Source organism: Pelobates fuscus, chromosome 2 (assembly GCF_036172605.1).
Source record: "Pelobates fuscus isolate aPelFus1 chromosome 2, aPelFus1.pri, whole genome shotgun sequence".
NCBI classification, from domain to species: domain Eukaryota; kingdom Metazoa; phylum Chordata; class Amphibia; order Anura; family Pelobatidae; genus Pelobates; species Pelobates fuscus.
Genome location: NC_086318.1, coordinates 107,462,235 through 107,485,929, shown reverse-complemented (window position 1 = coordinate 107,485,929; position 23,695 = coordinate 107,462,235). Strand labels below are relative to the sequence as shown.

General features: G+C 37.6%; 1 protein-coding gene across 20 annotated transcripts in view; it reads right to left on the bottom strand.

Moving 5' to 3' along the window:
- The window catches only part of MBNL1 (muscleblind like splicing regulator 1), a 163,052-nt gene that overhangs the window by 16,065 nt on the left and 123,292 nt on the right, over nucleotides 1-23,695 (bottom strand). For 12 of the 20 annotated variants that reach the window (XM_063442544.1, XM_063442541.1, XM_063442549.1 and 9 more), the window contains 4 exons: nucleotides 18,017-18,187; nucleotides 13,782-13,976; nucleotides 6,733-7,017; nucleotides 1,788-2,045 (listed from right to left, as the gene is read on the bottom strand). In XM_063442544.1, the coding sequence (XP_063298614.1) occupies nucleotides 1,788-2,045; nucleotides 6,733-7,017; nucleotides 13,782-13,976; nucleotides 18,017-18,187 (909 nt within the window). The remainder of the gene's footprint in view (nucleotides 1-1,787; nucleotides 2,046-6,732; nucleotides 7,018-13,781; nucleotides 13,977-18,016; nucleotides 18,188-23,695) is intronic. The other 8 variants (XM_063442554.1, XM_063442558.1, XM_063442555.1 and 5 more) reach the window with 1 other exon arrangement.

Genomic DNA, 23,695 nt, shown 5'->3' with positions numbered 1-23,695 from the left:
ATACCTAAATGAATTCTACAAAAAGGGTATTGTAATGTTCTTTACCTTTTTGTGAGACATGTTTTAGCAACAACTTCATATTGTAGCTACTTCCAAATTTAGTTTTGTGCAAAAAACATTTTCACATTATCCCAACCCACAATACTATACCGCATTTGCAAAATTTAAATTAGCAAGTGTGGACAAATTTACAAAAAAGCAGGTAATGCCCCATGTCTAATATCTTTGGAGAAAGAGCTAGTGCTTTTTTTTTTACCATTCTCATTGGCAAAATTTCTCAATCTTTGTCAGTTTTAAAGGGGAAAGCAACTTTCATATTTTCAACATATTCTTACTGAGATTATAGTCTGGGCTTTAACGGAGTCATTCTAAGATACAGGGGTTCTTAGCTTTAAACTAGTGTAGTCCAGGGATATGTGTTCAGAGTTATTCAGCTGGATGGTGAACTTCCTCCTCACAAATTGAAATAACATTTTGTGCTGTATTTAGCTCTTTCTTGCTGTCAATCATGACCAGTTTCTCATCCTCTGTCAAAGAAAAGTCAGCATGGCACCACCACCATGCTCTCTAACAAACTACATTACATGCTCTCTAATAAACTATTTACCCTTCCAGGTATAGGTGACTCTACTTGGAGATTATGTGACACTTGCAAAAGGGTGGACACATTTAACAAAATGTGTGACTTCTGAGATCAATTGTATGCAGTAGAGCTTATTTTGTCGGTTTCATCAGAATGGTGTAAATACTCATGCAACCACATATCCTTTTTTTTTTTTTTTAAATCAGGTATTCAAAAAAATGTAAATATAAAATGGTGAAACATCCAAGGGAAAATATTTACGCAAGGCACTGTTTTACTTATGCTAGTGCAAAAAGACTTACTTAATTAAAAAGAGCCAAAGTTAAGATCACACTATCTAATTAAACATTTTGTTTTTATAAACCAATAGGGCCATAATAACGTATAGTGTTAGCCAGCACAGTCACACCTTTTAACCTTGCAATGTTACATGGCTCCGTCGTGTTATTACAAGTACAGCTTACCAAGCAAGCAGCTGGACACCGTGTAGCCTAATCCCACTCACCGTTATTAGTAAATGTGAAATGTAACTTATGCATTATGGTTCAAGGTAACTCTGAGATAAGAGGATTGCGGAATTTGACTGCAGTGTGTGTTTTAATACGTTATAATAGTAAATAGCAAGGGATATAATGCCCAATTGCACTGATTATGCAAATACACTTATTGCAAAACATTTAAGGGTAATTAAGTGCTTCGTCCTGCTATATTTCAAGCTCAGAAAGGCATTCACACTTATTAAATCTTTATGCACATTCCAAAACAGAGGTATCAGACTTTACCCCCTCATACATCACTAGACAATGTGACACAACTATTATTGACATGTTTAACTACACAGTGGCATATAAAAGTTTGGTGCGACCCCTCCCCGCTGCCCCCAGAACATACTAATGATCAGGTTCTCTACATTGTCTTTAACAAGAATGTATCCATACTACATTTTCCCTTACATTACAAATCTTTACAAATTGAGGGTATCCTCATCTTCGGTTCAATACCAAGACAGACCTCCACAACTGCTCCCTCACCATTTTGTGCTGAGTTTTCATACTACACAAAGACTGTGCACAGAGCACACTGGAGCAATGAGGGAGGTGTGTGCTGGTGTGAACACAGATACTGCCCAGTCACAGTTTAAGGCTAAATATATACTTTATTATTGCATTACATGCAATAATCACAGTAGACAACGCAAACTCACCATGGCGGCTGCAGTGGCTGCTGCCTGAGCAGCTGCAGCTTGGTTGACCTGGTATTGAGCAGCCTTTATCTTGGCTTGCAAGTGTGCTGGAGGGTGGAAGTATTTGCACTTTTCTCTGGAACACCTTCCTTTTATATAATCCATGCACACAGTGACTGTGTTATCATTGGCATCTATCATTGCACTCTCAGCCGGGTGAGCAAATCGGCACTCGTTTTCTCCTCTATTGCAGTTACCGCGTTGGTATTCTCGACATACCTGTGGAGACAAGCATATATACATCAATACAAGTTGTAGTCAGCAAGATGTCTATCAGCCACAGCACCAGTAACAAATTAATAGAAATGAAAAGTAGAGCTTTTAATAGATAAGGTAATATGCATAGTGCATTTGTAAGGTGATCTACATAGTGCATGTATTTGTCCACTGACCTACCCTCCTTACGGGATAATTTTGCAATAAGACACAATGAAGCAAAGTAATTAGTGACATTAGTTTACATTAGATTTTAGAGAGGCCAAAGAAAAAAAAATATCAAGCTATTCTCTTGTGAGGGAGGTGAGGGAAGTATTTATGCACAAACTAAGAAATTTTATATATATGTTGACGTTTTTTGGTTGATTAAAAACATGGTAAGTATGTGTCAACCTTGTGGAGATCTTTGATCTGTGTTTTCTGACTGCGATTCCAGCGATCAATGTGGATAATTAGGAAGTGACAGTCAAATAGCACTATCTCTTAGACTTGTGCACAAATTTGTTTCAGCTGGTACAAACATATCAAATTCCATTTTATACACCTCTGAATGAATTGATCCGTCCAGGATTTACCTATGAATACCTTATTCAGTGAATAAGACTTCACAGATAAATCCTGGATGGATCGATTCATTTGGGTAGATTAAAAGGAATTTAATTTGTTCATAACAGATAAAACACATTTGCGCTCCATAGGAGTAATTCCCGAAACAATGAGATGAGTCAATTTACTAAACAAGTTACAAAATATTGTAACTTGAACTGAAAAATCCACAGTTTATTAGTTATTTTGTCAACTCTTTTGCCAGGATCTTGTTAAACTCACCCCAACTCAATGCTTAATGAATAAACACCCAAATTAAAACATGGCATCATTGCCCTTGTCAAGAGCAGAAGGTGGATTCAAAAAACATTTCAGTAAGGGCTTGCAGAAGGTAACTTGCGGAAAGGAAAACAACAGTAAAATGACTATTTAATCAGAACTGTACAAAAATCAAAAAATGATATTCATGAAACTGTACGCCTCTGTGGAGTGCTTTGTTGCTTCTTCAATAAACACTGAATAGTGATAATAATGAAACTGTTTAATTAATACTCCTAAATATGCCTGTCATTTTAAGGACAACTTTCAATTCTAGTATAAACGGAAATGTGAGATTCTACTTATTTACCACTAGAGGGGGATCTTGGAGTTCTCTAGAAAAATCTGTTTTTCTGCTCAATGTATTCAGTCAACCACAAAGGCTAATCTTCGCACCCCGCTTGCTTTGAGAGCTATATTTCCCATGATGCTCAGCCAGCTAAGGAGTGACTGAACATTGCCATAAATGTACTTGATAATTTTATGTAGTGTGAAGTTCAGCATCGATGCTCTATATGAATAATCTATTACTGAAAGAATGGATTTATGTAGGTACACTCTACTAATGCTTAAAACAGCCTCTTTTAGTATTATAGCTCTGTGCAAACAGTATGGGATTACCCAATATGTTTCCCATTAAAAAATATTTACTTGCACTGCTAGCAACATTAATTGTGTACAAATGGTTACTTTGGAACAGAAGAGTTTAACTTTTATTATTTGACAGAGCTATGTTCTCAGACTGGTGGTGGTTATATGTTCCGGAATGCATGTTTTATGGTATTAAACAGAATAATGTGTAAGAACACAATTGGGAATACAAGTAAGGAAATTCCATTCAAGTGGGGGTCACTGGCTATAATTTTATTAAAACAGCCAGTTATCTGCACTATATCCTGCAGTATCTATCTAAAGTGTGGCCATATGCTGTAGTGTACACTCTGTGTATTTACTGCCATCTGTTGACCAAATGTACTTATTGCACATAACGGTACAGTTCAATAGCAAGAGGCTTGGTATTGTTACTCTGGGTATTATTGTTACTCCTACTAAGTACAATATATTCCATTGAGCTTTATTGTAGGAATGATTAGTAGGAAATTAAGCTTGGAGCTTGAATATTTTCTTCTGTTTACCTCCATATATCCATGCCATGCAGGTTAAATTCTCTCCATTCCACTAATTTTGCACTAGGTTTGCAAATTTAATTTCTCCATTACCACAATTAATTAATTTAGTAAGTAAACTACTTAGTTTTGCTAAAACACCAAATAGATTTAAAGAAATGTGGACTGTATGTACATTTTCTTAAAAAACAAACAAAAAAACTGCTTTGCATTTGCTAGTCTATCAGTTCGCCTTGAGAGGATATATTGTTTTTTTTATGCTTTAAAACCACAATCCATTGTAGTGCAGAAAAAAAAAAAAAGAATACGCTGTAAAATATATATTTGAAATATGTTTAAAATAGAATTTGAGCTTCTCGTGAAATCATACTTTGATGTGCCAGGATATTTTTAATTTTAAATGGAAGCAAAGCAGGCCCATGAAATCTGATTCCAAAGAACACTGTGTGGTTTAAACATATCACTAAGTTGTTTGTTTTAAGTTACTGGATGCTTTCATGAAGCACATCCTAACTGGTTCATGATGGTATTGGCTAGAGGCCTAGGTGAACATATGGAATCACAGTCAATTGTACTACGAGATCCAAGATTTCATAAGGTTACTTTTCAACAAACACAACTGAGGCGCATATGTGAACACTGCGCCACTGTAAATAACAAACTGAAATTGAGTGCATTTTACAATGTTATTCTGTCCACAGGAAAAAAATAGAGCCTGGCAACCTTCTTGGTAGATGGCTTAAGCAGACCTATCATTTGAGAAAACACTTTGTATTAATCAACAGAGCATAAATATGTTTTTCCATTTAACAATTTACCATGTTTAAAGATATTTAAAATTAGCCTGGTATTACAGATTTCTTCTGCTGGTACTTGCTTCAGCAGGTGACTGACATGATTTACTACTCCATTTATATACTGTGCTTCCTAAAATGTTAAGAATTCTGAACATAGTAGCAGGGAGCCCAAACTGCCCATAACAATGGTTTCCATGGTATACGGATTGAAGTTTATCAATATATTATCTTCAAAACCTGAGCACAACGTATCATTTAATGCTCTATAAATTATTCACTGGAGGGTTGATCCTCTTCAGGTAGGTGGACAATATTTATTTTAGTGGGTGGGTGATCTAATTGAATAAGGACAAAGAGCTCTGTATACAGGCCCAGTGCTGACTTTATAGGATTTATTGATTGGGTAACCATGAAGAGATATTCTGTTCTATTTAAAATCTCCAAGAAATCAGGAATGATAAAAATATATACTTCCAACTACTTTAGACTACAGTGAATATACAGTGAATATATGTTTTAGCTACCCTATTCTAAAAAGTTGATTGTGTTGAAAAACAAACTCTGTACTTTGAACAGTAAAACACTAGCTCCGTGTATTTTTTTCCAGTTCTGTCATTTTTCCCTAAATTTTGTAAATCATATGGCAATTTACCAAAATTCCACTTTATTTTATGCAGATATAGGATCCATAAAAAAGGTTAGCAATTGACATTTACAGGCCTCCTAACAGTTGGCAGGATAATCCCGATTTTGGGGTCCTGTCCTGCTGTTCTGATTTTGTACTGTTGTTCGTCATCTGGGGACACCAGGGAACTGTCCTCAGTTAACACAGAGCAAGTCAACATGGGATTGGGCACTAAAACCAGGCAGAGAGCGCTTCAGCAGAGCTCTCTGCACGGTTCTGTAGACTGAGGGCCAATCGGGAGGCAGTCTGTCAACCTGGCGTGCTTGAGTATAAAAAAAGCAAACAAAAAAAAACAATCTTCTAACTTAGATGAAGTTCCCCTGCTGTGTTTCAGTAGTGATCTGTGCGTGCTTAGAAGGGATTACGTGATAGATTTCACAGAGTTTTAGGATACATATTAAAACCTCTATGACACATGATACAGACTTTTAGGACTCAATACTTAACCCTGGGAATTTGGTTTTCACCCCTCTAAAACTCGAACAGAACATATTAAAAATAGATCACCCAAGACATTCTGTCTAACTAACATACAACTGGGTTGCAAAACCAGACAAGGTCTATTTGCGTGCATTATTCTACAAGAGTTTTATTAAAATACATATATGATCTAAAGGGTGAGAACTATATTTATAGTTTTCGGTGCAAAGCCAGCATTAAGCAGACTATCTGCTGGCAACATTTAGACAGCTGGGAACACTTTAACCTGTCAAACTGACGCATTGTTTTATTACAATATTTATGTCAGGAAACTAAACTAGTAGCAGCTTTGTAAAACAGAAGGATTATAACTAAACACATTATCTCACATTTAGCACTATGTATAGCAATATAGAAACGGGAACACCAATAACATTTGAATGTATAAGCAATCAGGAGCTCTAAAACAGCAAATGGAAAATATGAAATATTTGCTTTGTGGTGCAAAAGGAGTAAATCCGAGACGGAATGTAGGACAGAAAAAGAAAGTGAGAAGAATAGAAAATATTAGCGAGAAACCATCTAATCCATGAGGGTTTGTTATTATTACTATCAGAAAGAAGAAGCAATGGAGCCATAAAGGCGGCTGATGGAAAGAGCAAGAAAATTAAACAGTATTAACACCAGTTAGTGTGAGATGAACCTGCACACCCATTGAGATTACAAGGCATATAAGCTTCTTCAGTGCACAAGTTAGAAATCAAATGGTCTACTTGGCATAGTGGAAAAACACTCGCCTTTCTCTTCTGGGACCGGGGGTCAAGTCCAGCTTGATGTCCTAAGTGAAATGAGTTTGCTGGTCTCAGCTCAGTTCCCAGAGTGCAGGAGTCCACATCACATAACCACCACACATAATTTGGCATTAATGGCAGTCTCTGCTCAGGACAGGCCCAGGATTGAGCTGGCATGGAGACTGAATTACCTCTCACCCATAAAGAGGGTGCTCCCTCCACATCAGGGTTGAGGTCATTGGTTGGGCAACGCGGGGAAGCTCGCACTGCAGCTGCCTGATTGTAGCTGGCCTGTGGATAAAAAGAGGACTTCAGTTTCCATTCCAGCCAGTCCCTGAAGCATCAACAATGTATATATTTGTGCTCATTCTCTGTTCTGTGGTCAATACAATGCAGCTTTCCCAGACAGGCCTCAAAATAGAGATAGTATTTAATGAAGAAAAGAAAAACAATACAAGAAAAGAAAAAAACAAAAACACAGAAATACACATACTTTAAATAAACAACAGGGAATATAAAAAAAATGAATATAAATGACAAATACAATAAGGAGAAAAATAAAGAAAACAATCATTAATTTAATTAAAAAGTTACTAAGGTAATAAAAAAAATGCAGAATTAAAAAACTATTTTATCAATTTAAAATTATATGTTAATGTAAAGTATATTATAGTTTTATAAACAAATTATTATATTGATATCTCTTTAAACAGATTCCCGGTTGAATATTTCTAATTTGAAAACTAAATGCAAAAATGCATATTTTTAGAAAAATATTGTTTTGTTTTAGCATCAAAATGTAAAATTTGTCATGTGGAATAGTGCTCCGTCCTTCGACATACATGCATCATTTTTTTAAAATGTGGTAAGATTTTTGCTTGTTTTGTTTTAGCACCAAAATGTAAATATAGTGTGGAATAGTGCTCATTCCCTCATCCTACAGGAATCAGAATAAGTGAAGATGAGATTGGAAATGATAAAGAAAGTGATTAAGGAATGGAATGTAGTAGAAGCAGTAAAAAAATAAAGACAATAAATGCACAAAAGAAAAAACAACCACCATTATTATAGCCAACAATATACCCCATGCAGCCTTACTGTAGGAAGCCGGGTAACATAATGTATGCAGATCGGAGAGTAATGCATACATGCATAGCGCTCAGGAGAATGAGATTTTGAGGAAACATTTAGCAAAAACAGTGACCTGAAGGTAAAGGATGATCGGAAAGTAATGTATTATAAAGGTAAAAACTACAATGAAGAGTAAAAAGCAAGAGAGGTACCCAGTCAAAAGAATGGAATGCACTGGCTACAATCAGCCCCAACTAAGCACCGCTAAGTCCTGCAAATGAGGAGAGTGAGTCTACACCAAAGACTTTTTATAAAGTTATACCGGTGTAGCCTACAATTATAAATGACAGGTTTTCCCAATGAAAAGCATTTGGGATGCATGGAATGAAATTCATCATGAAATAAATTGACTCTTCATATGCAATAACATAAAATAAAGAAACACTCATTAAAATCAAACACTCAAAAATAATGTTTGACATGTGAAATAGTTTCAAATTATTTTTGACAGATAATTATTTAAGCAGACTTGGGTAACAATATATATATATAGCATTATAGAAAACTTATAAAAATATCTATAGATTAATGTATTCCTAAATCATTTCAGTGTCACGTTACCTGTTAGGGCTCCTCCTCCTGTGCATCATTTTGAAATGCATTCCAGCACCTCTGTCTTTTTTGACGTTGGTTACTGCAAACCTGCGTCATTTTATGGCGCTGGATCTCACTAAGCCAATTTTGCTGCATACATACCTGAATCATTGTGCACATAATGTTTAGCGTTGCAGAAATGTCGCTAGCCTATCAGAAGCTCCCGAAAGTTATTTAAATCTATTCTGCATGTTGTACTGTAATGGTTTTCACGTGAAGTGAGAATGACTGCCGCTATAGGTGTGAGGAGTGCATAATCTAAACAGTGCTATTTCTCAGAATTTACACTGTCTTCATCTGCAAGACATCAGGGGACACCGCTATTACACAATCACTTCATTAAGATGTAATAATTTTGATACTTAGACAGTTTCATCTTTATTTGCTTAACTGGACACTCCAGATCCCTAAAGCGCTTTAGCTTGCTGAAGCGCTTTAAATGTGAAAAGTATCTTTTTTTTTTTTTTTTTTTCCATTTTGCAAAAAGTGCAGATTTCAACTTTAAAAGTTAACCTTGTTACACTCCCCTGGCTGTCAATCAGGCAATTAATCCTGTTGCTTCCTGGTTGCTTAGCTCATTAAACTGCATTTGGAAGTCTGTGATTGGACAGCCACAGAAAGTCAGGGCAGGTGACATATAGGTTTTCCTGCAAAGGCAGTAGAAGAGAACTGCAACTATTGAAAACGTTTTTTAAAGATACTCCAAATGAAAAAATGCATAATGAAATGCATGCAGGTTTTAATTCGGGTATATCTACTAAACAGCAAGTTGAATTTTTAGTTTGATTTATTATTTGTGCAGTGGAATATCACTTTAACCCACTACAGCAAAGACAGATGTGTAAACAAATTTGAATAGACATAGTGCACACAAACCTGAAGAACATAACATTGTGATAACCAATCAGAGAGCAGCACAGTTACATTATAATGTTAGATATACAAGGGTAGAGTGCCCAGAGTGAAAATAGCAAAGTGTGTATAAACCCCTAACTGGATTGAAATTGTTCAATATTTAGAAAACAACTTAACGGTATTCCAGAAATGGATTGTACAGATCCTTTCAAAACAATAAGGAGGACACATCTTTAAATATTTCAGGCCTGAAGATACTAAGGGGATAGTTTAAGTGTACCACATTTTCCGTGGATTGTAAAGGTTGCATTTGCCATAGAGAGACACGTGGTTATCATACCTAATTAAATTACCAGAAACCCATGGCAGAGAATGGTGTCAAAGCTCTATATGCCAGTTCTTGTCTAGGATGCCAGGATATTCATATTACTTCTGGCAATCTACCACATTTGTTACGACAATAAGGAACAAAATGAAGACCAAAGAGGGCAGATAATCTAGGCCCTACTCAGGTGTGAACCATCCCCCCTCTTCCTTCCAAAAATCAGGTGGCAGACAAACCTATTTCTTTCTAATATGGGCTTCTGATTATGTCAGATGTGGGTGATTTAATTGCAACTAGGGATTAGCAAGCTTTTTTATTATTTTTTTATTCTCTATTTAATAGCTAACCACTCAATAAAAAACAGGAATGCATTTATTTAAGCATTTATTTTTTTTATTTGTGGTATATCTAAAAACAGCTTGCAAAAGCTGAAGATTTCTTGTCAGCAGCTTTTACAAGCCCTTCTCTTTTCCTTAGCACTGACTTGAGAAGCCTCTGTACTGGAGCTATGAACGCATGCACGCAATTGCAGCTTTCCAATGCTTCTCAGGAAGTAGTGATACAGCTCATTGGAGAGGGGAAACGGCAGGCTCATTCTAGCACAGCACTCCTGGCACTTCTGGGGCTAATGCATTTCATATTGACAGTCAAGAAGGTGTTTCTGTTTCCAATTAAAAGCACCAATTTCTTTTGAAATAAGCGCTATAAAATGTCACAAATTTGACAGGCATGAAGCAATTCAGCACACCGAAGTGTGGAGTGTTCCTTTAATTCTTTTACATGGCATTTCATTTTTTTTTTTTTTTTTGTCTAAAAATCAAACAGTCACCTGTACGGATGACCTTGTCATAATGTCACACTAAGTGAAACGTCAAATGATTCTACTACAAGGTCTGATGTTCCTCAACAACTCTTAGAAGCAGATATGAATTCAAATCCAAATATCACTGGATTTTCTGATGTATTTGGAACGCTTACCATGGAAGAAAATTAAAAGTATAAATAACTAAATTGGTACAGTGTTGCCCAAGAAACTAAACTCCTTAAAAGCGTTATGTGTGGGACTGTGAAAGTGCTTTAATCCAAGCACTTCTTCATTACATAACTCTCCCAAAGATTGAATGGTACCCATTTAAGGCCAAGTCTGATTTGTTCAAACAAAAACACTGCTAGAAGGTGCTTCGGAAGTGCTCCTGTGAGAGCTCACATATATCCAAACATGGATATAGAAGAGCAATACTTGGTTTGATACCTTAATATAAACAAATGCAAGTCTTCTATGCTGGTAATGTAGTTATGGAGATAATACAAGAGTTTAAATGGAGATAAAATAAGAAGAAATGGATCATCACAATTTTATGCAACCGCTGGCAGAATCTTTTGTATTAAACAATCAAAGAAAAGGTCAGCCTGTTGAAAATGGACACTGATCCACCTAAACATTTGATATATTGTACTGTTAACCTCAAAAACATGGCAGATGTAGCTACATATCTTCGGAACTTCTGTTTCGATTGAGGAATTAGAATAGATGGATTTGCATGGTATCAGAACCAACAATTTCCAACATTCTACAGTGGGCATCTCAGTCCACAAGTTACTGCTCCAGAAGCTTTCCCTCAGGACATCTCCAAAGTGGAACTGATTACATTTTACTTCCTTTTTCTATGACTTTAGTAAATCTTCTACAGATCTTCTCTCAAAGAAGATAGTTCTTATTATAACCCTGATTTGCGATAGGAGGTGGAAAGTCAGGGAGGGCGGTTGAGGGAAAGGCATGGGTGGCATAGAGGGGGGACGTACTGCTTTTGGCTGTGTGACATCACCATGCTATGCTGGCTAATGACTCCCTAATGATGTGGTCAGAGGTGGAGTTATAGGCAGCATTTCATAATGAAACAATGTACATACATACTCCAGGCATCCATGACCACTTCAAACCTCTGAAGTGGCCATAGTGCTTGGAGTAATACTTTAGATGTTTAAAAAAAGATGAGAAGAGACTAAAGAGAAAAAAAGTTCCACTTGACTTATAGAGTGTGCTTCTTTCTGATTGGTTACTCCATCATTCTGTTCATCAGGCTTGTGTGCACCATGTGTTTATAAGTTTATTCACATGTGTTTTTTTTGCTGCTATGGGGGAAAGGAACAAAATATTAAGCATAATATTTGTATCCTGACTTAAATAAAATGTATTCAGTCACTATGCTTGGGAATAGTTTGAATTATATGAGACAATTGATCATGCAGCAATTCACAGGAGGCAAGCAACATAGGGACATATATTTCAGGGCAACACAGGTAATTTTCTGTGGCAAAGTGTCAAATCCTGATACATACATTTTTGGTTTCTGCTCCTTATTTAATTTTGCCCCAGAATAGATTGAGAAGGGAGGGCTGCCCATTTGGTGTATCTGTAAATATTTGTGACCTACAATCCAGGTGGTGATTACAGGATCAAGCCCCTCAATAGTCCCCATTTTGGTGGGACAGTCCTGGTCTCAGGGTCTAATCCTGCCATCTTGGTTTAGCTCAATGGTATCCCACATCGGGGACAACAGGGAACAGTCCTTGAGCAGGACAGCACTCAAACATAGATGCATTCTTGCTGGGCACGGGCACTAGGACCCTAGCCACACAGGCCACTTCAGTTGGTTGGCCTGCTCCTTTTTCAACTGGGGCTTCTCATGTTGGGCATCACCAGTGGCATGAACCACATCATTGGTGGCATGCCGTCTAAGGCCCTTGTCACAATGTCATACCTATGTATGCAGGGTTATTCACTAGAGAGGGAACTTTCAGGAATTCAAAATGAATTTCAAATTTTAGGACAAAAAATCCATACTGGAAACATAGAGATTTTTTTTTGCTCTTTTTCTTGTCAATTTTGGTTTAAATAACAAATTCACTTTGAATTCACTTTAAAGGCTATAGTGCCCCTGTCCCTCATTATATTCAGCCCCTTTCCCCCCATTTGCCATAAATATATTTTAAAAAGGAATTTTATTTACCAGGGCTCCCTCTACACTGCTGGCCTCTCAACCTCCCGCAAAGTCATTGAGGAGGTGTGGCTTTTACCAATTCATTGCTCCTCACAGAAGAGCATAAGGGACTTGAATACTTTCTTAGGCTGCAATGTCACATGACCAAGTTTTACTCGAAAACTGCAGCAGAATTGCCTTTAGTGGCTCTAATTATGCCAGCCACTAGAAGCATGCTTGACCCTTCAAGGTAAACACCTGCCATATGGCAATGTTGATATGAAGTGGTTTGGGTAACGTGAATGGTCCTTTAATCATTAAACTTCGAATTTTAAATAGCAAAATTCAAGTTGTAACTATGGCTTCATTGGATAATTTCTGCCTAAATTTTGCCATTTAAATACAATATTTCTCCAATTTTGAGTTATTAGTAAACCCCACAGGTTAAGGATTGAGCAATAGCTGGAGATCTACTTTAGGGTGAGTCATAGATTAGGATACCAATGTATACAAATTTGGATGTACCACAGAGATTAATGGTAATGAGCTCACAATGGTACATCTTCTCACAACGTGTGCATGTATATATGTGCACATACATGCTCATATACTGTACATTAACACACACCAAATAGTATATACTCATTTCTATGTGGTAGCTTTCTTTCATTTTCATAACCAAATAAAAAGCAGACATCTACATGCTTCCCTCATAAAAATATTGCAAATGCAAGGACAATATCCTGATTACTATTAATAAGTAGCCAAGGCCATTACCTTCATCACAGTATGGGACGTACAATATTAACCAAAAGCAATTAAAATGCACCAGAAGTCAGCATACTGGGCAGCGATTCTTAATTAGGTCAATCAAAATAAATTGTTCACACATCTTCTAAGATGCTGCATGTGGAGTTGAGGAAATTTAAAGATTAAAAAAAATATGTTAATTGTGTCCATGCCATTAATTATCTCTCTATATGACATCATTAGCTCCAACAGAAAAAGGAGGTTTCTTTTAAAAAAAGAGTACAGGATAAAATGTATTTTCTCAGAAACAATGGCCCTACTCTAATAATTCCATTAGTAAATGAAGATTGCCCTCTTGGGATGTCCTTTCTTTTCTGTTGGGGAAGGAAGAGAGTCAGCAGTGTTAACTGTTTCCTTACCTCCAGTCTGTCTGTCCTCATGAGTTTCTGAGCAGCTGCCGCGGCAGCAGTTGGCATTCCAACGCCATGATTCCCGGCAACAAGCATTTGTGTAGTAGGCATGATTTCTTGTACAAGTCCTGGAGAAACAGGACCCAGGTATGGGTTAAAGGCTGTTGCATTGGTGGCTAGGCTCGGGGCAACTGAGAACATTTGCTGAAAAAGAAACCAAGCTTTTAGAACATTGCATTGAGAATTGAAAGGAACAGCACAAAATAGTTTATTTGCGGTCACCCCCAACCTATCAGTGGAAACAAAAGATACTAATTTCTACAGCATTAAAATAGGATATCTAGTGATCTAAAAAATTGCAATTTTTCGATGAAAACAGCAGAACTAAAAAAATTCTCGATGTCGGCTTATTTTCCAGATTATTTTTCCTAATTTGTCCAACAAATACCTTTTCACAGTTACCATTTTATTAAAAAAAATGGTTAGCTTCATTTTTGCAATGGCTATGGGTAGTGTTCATAGATTTAACCATTCATTTGTTTTTGCTCGTACCTTTTAATTAGGATGAATCAACATGATTTTATGTTATAAAAAAAGTGTTAATGGGATATAATGCAGAACTCAATCATGGAGGCATTGCTTGTGCACACTGAATGCTTGCAAAACATTTAAAGGGACACTATAGTCACCAGAACAACTACAGCTTATTGAATTTGTTCTGATGAGTACAATCATTACCTTCAGGCTTTTTGCTGTAAACACTGTCTTTTCAGAGAAAATGCAGTGTTTACATTACAGCCTAGTGATAACTGCACTGGCCACTCTTCAGATGGCTGCTAGAGATCTTTCCTGGGTCATGGCTGCATCCAAACATTCAGTATCTCCTCCCTCTGCATGCAGACACTGAACTTTCCTCATAGAGATTCATTGATTCAATTCATCTCTATGAGGAGAGCCAGGGCTGTGTTTGAATCATGCTGGCTCTGCCCCTGATCTGCCTCTTTGTCAGTCTCAGCCAATCCTATGGTGAAGCATTGTGATTGGATCAGGTTACCACTTCTGATGATGTAAGCAGACAGCTTGTTTTTCTGAGACAAACAGCATACAGAGTTACAGCTTCAGGCTTGAATACAGTAAGATTTAGCTATATTTATGGAGGCATGAGGGGCCCGGGGGGGGGGAGGGGGGGGATGTAGATGGTGATGTTAACACTATAGGGTCAGGAATACTTGTTTGTGTTTCTGACCCTATAGTGATCCTTTAACTATTCTGTTATAATGGTAGATTATTCATTAATCAGTATGCTGCAGATAGCAGGCCTGCAAATAACTGAAGGTTGTCACTTCACTTATAGAACAAACCACTGTCTAGATCAGGGGTAGTCAATCTGATCCCTGCCGCCCACTAGTTGGTGGTTTGGGATTTCTGATGGGCGGTGTGGATTCTGAAGAAAATGCCCAGTGGGCCTCGATGGCCATGGACCAAGGCCAGCAGGGGAGATTCTTTCATCTTCCCTGCCGGCCCATGCAAATCCAGCCTTGCTGTAAGCCCTCACGGGCTGGAGAGGAGATCAAAGATCTCCCTCACCGGCCCACTGGCTCTTAGTTCCAGCAGCGGAAAGGAAGGGCTTGGGAAGCTCTGTGTTCCTCCCGCAAACAGGCGGGTCGGAGCGTTGTCACACGCTACCATTGCAACGCTCCGCTACATTGCTGTGCTCGCAGGAGGACAAGAGAGTCAGCTTGTAGCCGGAGGAGTTGCAGGCTAAAGTGAACATGCCACCAGTGGACCACCAGTGCTTGCAACATTATGTCCCCCCTCCCTGGTAAAAGGTAAGAAGGGAGGGGAAGACATTAAAATAGATTTTCACATCTCACTTACCTACACACAACAAAGACCCTATGCACTCTTCACACCCTTCACACACACTACACTCCTCACACATACACAGACGGCCCCTCACACACATACTGCCCCAGCACACACAGACTGCCCCCTCAGACACAGCCTGCCCCCCTCACAAACACACACACTACCCCCCACACACACACTGTCCCCTCACACAGACTTCCCCCTCATATACTTCTTCCCTCTCGCAGAGTGCCCCCTCACATACACACACACACACACACACACACACACACTGCTACCCTCACACACACTGCCCCCAAAACACACACACTACCCCCACACACTCCACCCCTCACATACTCCACCCCTCACACACACCCGTACATGCAGTCCAGATCCAAAATGCCAGCAAATTAATATATAATAGATAATTTATAGATGACAAACTAGCACCAATAAGCATTGATTCTAAAAAAATAAAAATAACCTAGTAACATAATTTTATAATTTGTGCATTTACATGTGTGTTTAAATTTAAACATGCACCAAAAGGGTTGTGTGTAGGAAAACAAAATATAAAGACATCTGTGTTGACTGTTGACATTTTAAATGCAATTTTGTTTTTCAAAGTTTTTGTGCAAATGCTGTCAGTTTTCACAAGCAGTAATATAAAGCATAGAACACCGGATATGTCAGTGTGCATTTCAAGTGACACGCCTGTGTCTGGACTTAAGCATCAGAATGTTAAAAAACAATGTCCATCAAACAATTCTCCCAATTTAGCTCTGCAAATTGTATGATCAGTAGCATATTAAACCAAAATCATATTATAAAATGGACTCTTTTACTACACTGAAAAAAAAAGAATACACTACTACCAGTAGCTACTGCAGCTGTAGCTTAACATATTCCAAATGCAAAGGCTTAATACTGTGATGGCAAAATTAACATTAACAAGCACTTCTACACACTGAGTACTTTACTGTGCTATCCAAGACATTTAATTAAGACATCATACTATGTTCTAAATCACTATATGCTATTTGCTATGTGCAGTTTATCCTTGTAGATGTCCCTCACACACCTAAGCCTGAATACAAAAATATGTGTGCCTCCTAACTTAAAGGGACACTATAGGCACCCAAACCACTTCATCTCATTGAAGTGGTCTAGGTGCAGTGCCCATGTCCCCTAAGCCCTGCAATTGTAATTAAAGTTATTGAGAAGCTGCAATGATTACCTTGCAGGGTTAATTCCACCTCTAGGGGCTATATACCAGACAGTCACTAGAGGTGCTTCCGGGTCTTTCAGTGGACTTCAGGAGGCTAATGGACGTTCTCACGCTCATTCAATGGTTTCTTAAGGGAAAGTCCTAATGCAATTGCGGCGCTCACCGTATGGCAGAGGATGAGCTGAGGAGGAGTGGAGTCTGACCAAGCGCAGAGGGACGTCGGAAATGACAAAAGGATTTTTAACCCTTTTTGCTCTGAGGGGGAAAGATGCGGGGGGGGGGGGGGGGAGGGGGGAGGACAGAGGGTACTATAGTGTTAGAAATACAAGTGCGTGCACTATAGTGTCTACTGCCTGTCCCTGCAGGCTTTTAAATGTAAACACTGCCTTTTCATTGCTGCTTAGGGACACCTCCAGTGGCCGTCACTCAGAGAGCCACTAGAGGAGCTTCCTGGCTCAGTGCTGCACAGTGTGCATGGAGGCGCTGAATGTTCCCATAGTGATGCATTGAGTTAATGCATCTCTATAATGAGATGCTGATTGGCACAGAGTGGCGTTTTGCTGTAAATGCACGATAGTCTCCTGTGAACAGCGATCATTAATGAAAAAAACCTAGAATGGAAAAGCACTGGATTGGCTAAGATCAGCAAGTTTGATGATCTCAATCAAGGGGGCGGGCGTGGACGGGGCCAGCCGCGACTGGACCTGCACCATGCTGGAACAAGGTGATTAGAAAAACTTTTTAAGTTGTGTTTGTCATCACAAGTAGCTTTTAACCCCTTAAGGACTAAACTTCTGGAATACAAGGGAATCATGACATGTCACACATGTCATGTGTCCTTAAGGGGTTAATAATAATCTACCATATACAATAGAAAAATATGGTGTAAATGAATAATTTTTCTGATCTGCAAAAAGAACAGTTGTGAAAAATCTGAATGGTTTCACTGACACTAGATCGATGTAACTGACTGATTATTCCCAGACATTATCATGGTCACCCATACACAATGATCGTTAAATATTAAAATGGTACCAAAGTTCACCATGTGAAACATTTTAATGTGACATATTTTGAAAACAGTAAAAAGCTAAATATAAGTAACCTTGATTTATTAATACTTGAGTGCAAGAATTTATTTTGAGTTTTGGAACATTGTACTTACCACGGGTTGTAGCTGAGTACCAGGCATCATCGCATTGGCTAGCTGCATTTGCTGGGCTAGCATGGCCATATTTTTCTGCTGAATCAAGTTATTCCGGCCATTTATTTCTAACTGCGTTTTTAAGTGTGGTGGTGGATGGAGATATTTACAGTTCTCCCGTGAACAGCGTCCCTAATAACAAAAAAGTAGAGAATGGAAACAAATAAGGAAAGTGAGAACATCTCAAATGATAAGCACTTCTTAACATTGTCTTATAGAAAACAGATATATATTTATATACTTTTCAAAATTCACAAGAGCAGCAATGGTTTCTATCAAAAATATTTAAATGTATTATATTTGTACATTTCTCAGCTTTCAGTCCTTTGTATATATTATATTTGTATGTTTCCCAACTTGCTGTGGTTGAAAAGGTATATACATACACACACACACACACACCTCTTCAACCATGGCAAGTTGGGAAACAGGGAAACATATAAATATAATATATACAAAGAACTGCAAACCATGCTGGGAAACATAGAAATATTATATGTATGTTCCTTACAGAACCAAACCTTTATTACATTTATATATAAAAAGATTTGTGCCTCACTTAATAGTTGCACCAGCAAATCATGTTACAGTGGATAGAAACCCAAAGCCCATTCTTTACTGTGCTACATGTATGATTTGTGGATTAGATTTTCGTTAAATGCTAAATTGATTTTTAAAGCATAATGCATGTAACATTTTGCATTTTTATATCCCAAACATATATTTTTCCCTGTATTCTTAAAAGCACAGAGCTCACTCGGGGATGGAAGTCAGGGAGGATAGACTAAGGGCAGCACAGATGGGGTGTGCCGCCATTGGACACCTGTCGAGAGCATGCTACACTCTCTGACAACAGATGTCCAATATGCACAGAACTGACATTAGCCAGCCCAGAATTATAATTTTGAGCTGGCTAGTGATGTAGCAAAGACATAGCCAAAGGTACTTTTACAGCTCCTTGCAGTTCTTTCTATATATTATATTTGTATGTGTTCCAGCGTGCTGTGGTTGAATATACATATATATATATGCTGTTGCGATAATCAAGATCAGTGGTTGAGGTCCTGAAGGAGCATCACCAGTGATGTGATCCGCAATCACTAGCAAATCCCATAAGTACAATCTGTTTGGCCAGCCTTTAGGACCATGCAATCAATTTGACAATTTGACATAAATTTCTGTTTTGGAAGAAGAAGCATATCTAGAGGGTATCTGTGTGATAATTACTAGTTATATCTGATCAGAAACAGCAATGTTTTATATTGTCAGAGAAAACTAACAGGATCTTTGCAGTAAAATCCCTTCATTAAGGTGAAGTGGTTTTGGTGTTTAGAGTGCACCTTTAAATATATGATTACCATCTCTGGTTACACAACTGGGCTATTCTTTTAGAAGCTGACACAGAGTTAATAAATTACAACAAAGAAGCAACCACATGTCTGGGCTCTCTGCCAATTGATCAAATGGTTAGATATGTATTGCAATCTCTTTTGGAATAAATCGCTATGTGTTTTTGGAAAATAAATACTATTTAGAAATACACTTGCTCCTATGTAAAAAAAAATATTTAATATATTTAAAATATTGACAGTGACATTAAGCTAATTCAAATCAATGTACATAAAGCCGATTCATATTCTTTTACCAAAAGTAAATTTTGTCTTCTTTTATTTATGAAAACAGAGCTCCAACACGAGTCAGTCTGAATAATGTTGTAGCTTCATAAAGTGTTTATTTCAACAGATTCCTATTCACAGCACCCATCTCGCTGCAACAGGCATACCCATTTCAATATTCCTTCTATTTAATATTTAACATGAATGAATTTGCAAAAGGCCACATGCATCTGGTACAGTCAAGTCTGTAAACACAGCAGAACAAGGGCGAGGTCCATTTTTCAAAAACTATCTTAAAGCACAATTTTCATTTTCCTCGCCTGATGATTCCTTTTAAAATTTACATTAAATATTTAGCAAAATGACATCACTATCCAGATCAATTCATGCACAGCCAGAGTAAGGCATATAATGTAAACGAATGGGAGAACATAGACATTGTTTCGGTTTCTTCTCTTTGTTCAGTGGCAGAAAAGGGCAATATTTATAATTTATGATTGACAATATGGGGGTACCCAGTTCCAGGAAAGACATGCAAATTTCTACAATTAAAGGGACACTATAGTAACAAAAACATATTTATCTTAAAGGGACACTATAGTCACCTGAACAACTTTAGCTTAATGAAGCAGTTTTGGTGTATAGAACATGCCCCTGCAACCTCACTGCTCAATCCTCTGCCATTTAGGAGTTAACCCCTTAAGGACCAAACTTCTGGAACAAAAGGGAATTGTGACGTGTCAGACATGTCATGTGTCCTTAAGGGGTTAAATCCCTTTGTTTATGAACCCTAGTCACACCTCCCTGCATGTGACTTGCACAGCCTTCCATAAACACTTCCTGTAAAGAGAGCCCTATTTGGGCTTTCTTTATTGCACGTTCTGTTTAATTAAGATTTTCTTATCCCCTGCTATGTTAATAGCTTGCTAGACCCTGCAAGAGCCTCCTATATGCAATTAAAGTTGAGATACAATTATTTAAGGTAAATTACATCTGTTTGAAAGTGAAACCAGTTTTTTTTTTTCATGCAGGCTCTGTCAATCATAGCCAGGGGAGGTGTGGCTAGGGCTGCATAAACAGAAACAAAGTGATTTAACTCCTAAATGACAGTGAATTGAGCAGTGAAATTGCAGGGCAATGATCTATACACTAAAACTGCTTTATTTAGCTAAAGTTATTTAGGTGACTATAGTTTTCCTTTAATGAAGCTGGATTTGTATGTAGATCATGCCTTTGAAGTTCCACTGCTACATTCACTGACATTTTGGAGTTAAAACCCTTTTGTTTCAGTTTATGTAACCCTAGTCACACCTCCCCTGGCTGTGATACACACAGTCTGCATGAAAAACAAAACATAGATTCATTTTTAATCACATGTTCACCTACTTCAAAAGTTGGTATCTCCTGCTCTGTAAATTGAACTTTAATTACATACAGGAGGCTCCTACAGGGTCTTGCAAGCTATTAACAGAGCAGGAGATAATAATTTCTAAATGAAACAGAATTTGCAATAAAGGTAGTGCAAACATTAGATTACTCTTTGCAGGAAATGTTTAGGAAGGTTGTGGAAGTCACTTGCAGGGAGGTGTGCCTAGGGCTGCCTAAACAAAGTGACAACTCCTAAATGGCAGAGAATTGAGCAGTGAGACTGCAGGGGGATGATCGATACACCAAAACAGCTTCATAAAGCTCAAGTTGTTTTAGTGATTATAGTGTCCCTTTAATCTTATTTTTCAGACTTCACAAAAACATAAACACAAACATAACATAGCGAATAAGTAAATGTAATATTAAACATTCTGTGAAGTTACAGTTCTTCTTTAACTAACTAATGTCCTACAAAAATGGCATAGCATGCTAATTTCCATCTGTAAAGCAATATACAGTAGGTGTAGGGTATTGTTCTCTTTTCACAGTGGCACATTTCAGAAAAAAAAATGTTAGGATCATTAATGAATTCCATAGTGATATGATTTGAAAGAAATAAACAATGTGGGAATCATAATTGAGAAGACAAATAAGACTGCGGCCAGAAAAAAACAAAAAAGGAAAAAAAAACAATTTTCCTGGCAAAACATCCCAACACACCCTGAGAAGTAATGTCATGAAACTAAAAGCAGAGCAGAATGAACAAAGAGCACATTGCACGATTACATAACACAACGAGGTTTTAACAATGATGAATTGTTACCATTTACACAGGGTGAGATTCATATCCAAACAGAATGTATGTGTTAAATAACCGAACATCATCTATGCATATTCTACCGACATCCCCGGGACATTCCATATCAGCAAAACATTAACACCTCTTCATGCACACATGGGCTTTTATCCAATAACAGTGGAGAATCATGGCACGCACAATTATGCATACATTGAAAATTCTAGTTAAATAGCAGTGTTTCCAATATTTCAAGTCATTCATATTGCCCTAGATGCAATTTGGTTTTCAGTTCATTTTAAATAAATTTAGTGTATGAACCTCTTAAAGTAAACAACATCCTGTATTATTTTTTTCGTAAGATTTTCTATACATTGTCCATCGTAAATTGATAACGGGCCTTTGATTAGCTGTGTTGAGGAATGCGTTGGATGAGGGTGGTCTCAATAGGTTTCAACATAATTGTTAACAGCAGTAATGCTGCCAAGATTATCACTGGATGAATCAGGTTTACATTAGGCCTACATTTCTCAAGATGGACAGGATCAGTTTACAATCCATGATCCATACAGATCATCCACCTTTCTCCTTTAATGTATTTCAAGCTTACGATTACTGATAGGCATAGTCATACAATATGAGGCTATTTTACTGTTACTGCTGTTTCAATGCTGAACTTACGAGAATCTCCGGAATTCTTGTGGGAACGTCTCCTGTTATCCTATTGACAAGTCTCTCTAAACCAGTACACACACAATAAGTCAGTCTTTACCTCCTGTTGAAATATTCCTATGATGCTCAGCCAGCATTTCTCTGGAAACAAGCTAGGCTTGAGACAGTGGTTCAACAACATATATAAATAACAGCTACTCTGCTCTACATTAGAAAAAACCCATACGGTACATCCGTCATTTCAATATAAACATTAACCTAGCTAAGCAGGCAACTCTGTTGCTTTACGATTTCTGAGCTTGACTTCCATATGCTTTGCATTAAATGTTAACATGGGCATCACCAAGAAGTTTCTTTGCATTTTTTTTTCACTTGTTGTACAGATGCTAATCCTCTTTGACAGACTCTCAGTGGTGGTATCAAGCAGACCAGCACTGACTTCAGGAGAAAAGGGCGCACATGTTAATTCAGCTGCCACAAGAGGTCAATAGGTGCAGTTGGAATACAATTCACACAGTGTAATTCCAATAAAATTAAAGGGACCCTGTCATGTTTTTTTTTTCCTTTTGGTTTTAAATCACCTATGCCTTCTATATTTTAACCATTATATGATCCCCTTAGTGCCACTTGCAATGATTTATATTTATGATTTTTTTTTCCAATATTTGGGTGCAGCCATTTTGTTCTCATCTACCTATGATGACTGCTGTTTTCCCTTCAGGGGGATTTATTTTAGTGAGGATTAACATGAGAAAAAGAAGTCCCTACGTCTCTATATGTATTTTACGAAAACTAGAGCTCTTGGAAAAAAAAAATAGGCACAGGGAGCTATATTGATGCAGATTAGATAAAAAAAAATTTGATGACAGAGCTTCTTTAAATTCTCATTCACTGTGAGTGTTAGAACGAAGGCCACAATAATACCATTTCTGTTACATTTGTAAATTTCCTAGCATAGCAAAGAGTTTAAAAGTTGAAATGAAGATGCAGATTAGCCTCCCCAACATAAATCCACACACAGCAGCGTACTGCCCTGCAATTGCCCCACTCTACCTCCTACTTATCATAGCAATTTACTCAACATGTAACAGGTAGCACAATTATAAATCACTAGCTTACAATGCCTATTGTAGGTCAGTCACAGACGAGCATCATATGCTGCTGATTGATGGTTTATATGGTGATGAT